Genomic DNA, 4,580 nt, shown 5'->3' with positions numbered 1-4,580 from the left:
TATAGGCCAAGGAAGCCTTCCTCCCAAAGTCTCCTCCCCCAGATGGGCTGCCCATCACATGGATGGAGGTGTTTCATTGGTGGGAAGTTGGGGAGCAAGTTGGGGTGGTCTCCCCCCAGGCACATGGTGAGTGTTTTCTCTGCCAGGGGCGGGAGCTGGGTGGACCCACCCTGTGAGCAGCTGAGGCCTGGACCTAAGGCCCACGTGCTGGCCATCGTGCCACACACAGGCAGGGAGAGGAGACCAGGGTGCTAGATGGGGACACTGAGGAAAGGCAGACGTGGCTGTGAGGAACCAGTGCTGGCCGGATCATTACAGACGCTTCCAGTTTATTCTCCAAAGCTGGGGTGGGGGCAGGGGAGGGGAAGGGAGGGGAAGACAGTGGGCAGAGTGCTGACCAGCCAGGGTATAAGCCGGGCTGGGGATGGGGATGGGACCGCCCCCCCAACTCAGAACACCATTGCCTGAAGGCTGGCGAGGAGGCTGAACAGGAGGGCGGTGGCCACGGTTGAGGGTCTACCCTGGGGGCCACCTGCCCCGCTTCCCTGGGGGTCCTGCCAGGGCGGGATGTTGCACAGGCTGGCCTGGCAGCAGGATATGGTCGTCAGGGATCCATCCACCGTCCTGCTGATGGGTTGACATGTGTCTGCACACCACCCCGAGTAGGTGGTCTGGGGACCTGACTCTGGGTGGGAAGGGGGTGGTGGAGAAAGTGCGTCACACTGTAGGGACGAGGCCCCGCACAGACGTGGGAGACAGGCTCCTCCCGTCCGGCTGCCCCGGGGTGGCCTGCTCACCAGTATTCCAGTGGGAGACGATGGTTTTGCAGGTCTTGGGGAGGATGCAGCTCTGCATCTGTCTGCAGCTCTCATCCCGGTGCAGGGACTGGCAGGAGTAGCACCGCAGCTGCACTGGGAGGCCGGGCGGGCTCAGTCCCCAGCGCGCCCCGGCTCACCCAGCCCCCCACCTCCGGCCTCTTCACCTGTGAGGCCTTTTCCCAGCTCCTGTCCCACTCACGCATCCTCGGCTGACCCCCACGAACCCTGCGCCCCTGCCTCAGGACTGGCCCCTTTCCCTCCCCTCGCCCGGCCCCACCAGTGCCAGGCTGCTCATGTCTTTCTGAACAGGACTCCACACCAGGGCCTGTGACTCTCTGGTCTCCCCATCCCGGGCTCCGCTGTGCTGCTGTCCTGCCTGGTGAACTCTCTCTAACCTCCCTGCTGCGACACCACTGTCCCTCCCAGGAATGGCTCCTTCTCTAGGCCTCCCTACTCTGGACGGCAGTTGAGGGTCACGGTCAGGGTGAGAAGTGAGGATGTGCTGAGTGTCAGGGGCCCCTCCTCACCCCTCCCCCCACAAGGGGAGGGAAGCTCACAGGTGGGGGCCCTTGCCTGTCGTGTCCTTACCGTCAGCCTCGCGGACCCTGGCCCTCGGCGGTGCCCACGCATGTGTTGGAAAAGGGGAACAAGTGGCCCACCGTGGGGTCGGGGTGGGCAGGTACCTGTGCCTCTGCTGCCTGCAGTCACGCTGGCCTCGTCGTCCTCGTCGTCGTCGTCCTCGTCATAGCCTTCAGGTCCAGCGTCCACGTCATCATCCTCGACCTCCTGCGTCTGCCCTCTGCCTGGCCGCGCAGGGACGCCTGTAAACCTCCACTACCCGGGCACAGAGGACACATGCTCGGGGTCCAGTGCCACGCCCCCACCTCTCGATCCATCAGCCCCCTTGCCAGTCCCTCTGTCCTCCCCGCCGCCTCCCAAGCTGGTGAGGTCGCTGCCTGGGTCTCCGAGCCCCGGCCCCGCTTCCTTACCTGTGTGTTCCTTACCAGCAACACTAGGGGTTGTGTGCTGGCCCTGTACAGCAGCTGGCCCGTAGCCGTCAGGATGGCCTGTCCATTTCACAGAAGAGGAAACTGAGGCTGGGAGAAGAGACGGCACCCCAAAGCCTGCCTCTCTGAGCGGCTGAGCCTGGGGGTGGGTGGGGAGGGAGCCCGTGCCCCCAGGGGCTGGCTGGGCCGGGGCTGCAGGTTCAGGGACCTGTGGGAACCCACAACAGCCTCATCCACCTCCCTGTGGCCTCGACCTCCAGCTGCATTCCCTCTTTCTTCCCAAGCCAGGTCTTGCCCCCAGGCTGGGTGATCCTGGGGGTCCTGTGCGCCTGGACTATGCTGTCTCCCGCGCTGCAGGGTCTCCCCTCGCCCCGAGTACCTTGCTGCCCGCACAGCAGCAGAGCCAGCAGGACAGCCACCAACACCTTCATCCTGCCGGAGCTGCCGCGTCTGCTCGCCCGGCTCCTCGCTGGGCCTCTGGATTTGTGGGAAGTGGGACAAAGGACATTGCCGGGGGCTTCCCGGAGGCCCTGGACCCCCCAGCTCCAGCCTCAAACAATGGGCCTCACACTGGCCCCCAGGCCAGGCACTGGGCCAGGGATGGTCATTTCCCTCCCTGACTCCAGGGGCTGGGTGGGGGAGAGGAAGTCATTGTGGTTGGCCTTGGGGCGTCCCGTCCACCTGTGTGGCTCTGCCCTGGCCTTGAGGCCTCAGCCCAGTAGTGTGGGCTGGCCAGCCCACTGCCCCCTGTCTGGACCCCAAGGACCCGGGCCCAGGCCACGGGAGCCTGGCCTCACGGGCCCTCCAGCTGCAGACCACTGCCCAGGCACCTTCAGCCGTGAGTCATCATCCACATTCCGGGGGCCTTGTTAAAAGGATTTCAAAGAAGAGCACAACTGCAGTGCTCCCGCCAGGCCTGCCTGTCCCGCCAGCCCTGCGCTCGCCCACTGGCTGCCGGCTGCCCTCCTTCCCACCTCGGGGCTTCGTCCTGGCTGTTCCCTCTGCCTGGAATGCTGTTCCTGCCGACGTCCATGAGGCTGTCCCACCCGCACAGGCGTTACCTCTTCAGAGAAGCCTTCCCACCATCACCTCACACCCTATCCTCTGGAGGCCCCTGCCCTCCAGAGCTCCATGCCGACCATCCAGGGCAGGGTGGAGGCCTCCTGGGGAGCCGCTGGGAGCCTGCCCGCGCTGCGCTGTGTGTGGGCCTGGGCTGCCCCACTCTCCCGTTCCTCCCCTGCGGGATGCAGACTGTGCACGGGGGCTGCTGAGAAGCCCCTTCCTGGAGGCCACGGAAAGGAGGGGGCAGGGGCAGGAGGCTAGATTGGGGCCTGGAGCCAGGGACGTGAGCCCGCCCACTGTGCGTGGCCCACTCACTGAACTTGCCCAGCCTGAGTTTCCCCAGTGGGTGGAATATTCTCAGGGACCACCTGCAGCAGAGGTTGAGAGCTGGCTCTGGGGTAAGGCCACCTGAGCCTGAGCCCAGTCCCCTTTTCCCTGGTTCTGTGGACTTCAGTGCTCTCACAGTGGTCGTGGCCATCAAGAGCCAGTGCCCGCTGGCGTGTAGGACGGCTCCTGTCACAGTCCCCACAGGGCCAGCTGGATGACATTTCTCTGAAGTCTCAGCCACCAGGTGTCATCATCCCTCCCCCATTCCTCTGGACCAGTGCACTCTCGCCTTCCAGTGGGCACTGGGCCGGCCTGGCCATCCTCAGCTTCTGCAGGAAGCTGCCCGGCCTCCGTTATCAGCTGCCTCCAGCCCTTCCCCACCTGGAGGCTAAAATCACTCTCCAGCCAGGGTCTCCCTCAGTCTGGTGCTCACGGCCCTGGACCTGCCCTCTTCATTTCTCAGGCCTGTGTCCACGGCCACCCCACCCAGCTGCCCCTGCAGACCCGGCTTCCTCCTGCAGGTGCTTTGATCTGGGGTCACAGGAGCTGCTCCCAGGAAGGGCTCCACAGGGGTTCCCAGAACTGTTAGGGAGCAGGGAGGCTTCACCCACCGCCTGTCCCCCCAGACGGGCCCAGCTCCTCCTCGGCCGAGGTGCAAATAATACTAGCACATTTAATTCACTAAGTAAAATTAAATGTCATTTTACTTGTCCTCAACAACTCTAGGGCTGGGTAGTGTTACCATCACTGCTTTACCGACAAGGAATTATTGCAGAGGTTCAGCCCCACCCTGACTGCCCCTCCCCCCTCCCCACCCACCCCTGCCCCAGTCTGCACCTCACCCCTCCTCCCCCACAGCGGGCGCTGCTCCCTCTGCCGCATCCCAGCAAGGGGGCTGGGGGTTGGTCCCGCTCATGAGGACGCAGTCACATGACCAGGCCTGGCCAAGACTGGTGGCCCACAGGAGTGCACGAGGCCCCCAGCCCTCAGGTCAGAGTGATTGTGGGGCCCCCCTTCAACCCCCCCAGACATTCTGGCCTCAGACACGCCTGCTGGGTGGCACTCTCTGACCCCAGGCTTCCGTGACAAGGGCCACTCCTGAAGCCCCCCCGGGTGGGGACATGGCTCCCTTAGACCCCAAGGGACAGGGTTGAGGGCAGGTGGCCCTGTGGGCACCCGAGACCCACTTTAGAGCCTCTGCTCTTCTACGTCAGGGCTTTCTCCCTCAGCCTTGCCCACGCGCACCAGCGCGCTTCTTGGGCAGCCTGGGGGCCCAGCTTCCTGCCTGGGAGCCCAGCTTCCTGCCTGCAGACCCTTGCCTGCTCTGCCCTGCTCGGTCGGGCTGGCTCCCGTGAATGGCTCGTGG

The 4,580-nt window shown here is 64.8% G+C and overlaps 1 protein-coding gene across 1 annotated transcript; it reads right to left on the bottom strand.

Annotated features, from left to right (window-relative positions):
* Nucleotides 1-449: 449 nt before the first annotated feature.
* GPIHBP1 (glycosylphosphatidylinositol anchored high density lipoprotein binding protein 1) lies at nucleotides 450-2,256 on the bottom strand. The gene is made up of 4 exons (XM_065895660.1): nucleotides 2,205-2,256; nucleotides 1,502-1,621; nucleotides 798-911; nucleotides 450-685 (listed from the first exon to the last, which is right to left on the bottom strand). Exons 1-4 carry the CDS (start codon nucleotides 2,254-2,256, stop codon nucleotides 450-452), a joined length of 522 nt encoding a protein of 173 aa, XP_065751732.1.
* Between the last annotated feature and the right edge of the window lie 2,324 nt (nucleotides 2,257-4,580).

Source organism: Phocoena phocoena, chromosome 17, assembly GCF_963924675.1.
Source record: "Phocoena phocoena chromosome 17, mPhoPho1.1, whole genome shotgun sequence".
Taxonomy (NCBI): domain Eukaryota; kingdom Metazoa; phylum Chordata; class Mammalia; order Artiodactyla; family Phocoenidae; genus Phocoena; species Phocoena phocoena.
The sequence above is the reverse complement of the archived record's forward strand: the minus strand, read 5'-3'. Positions and strand labels throughout refer to the sequence as shown.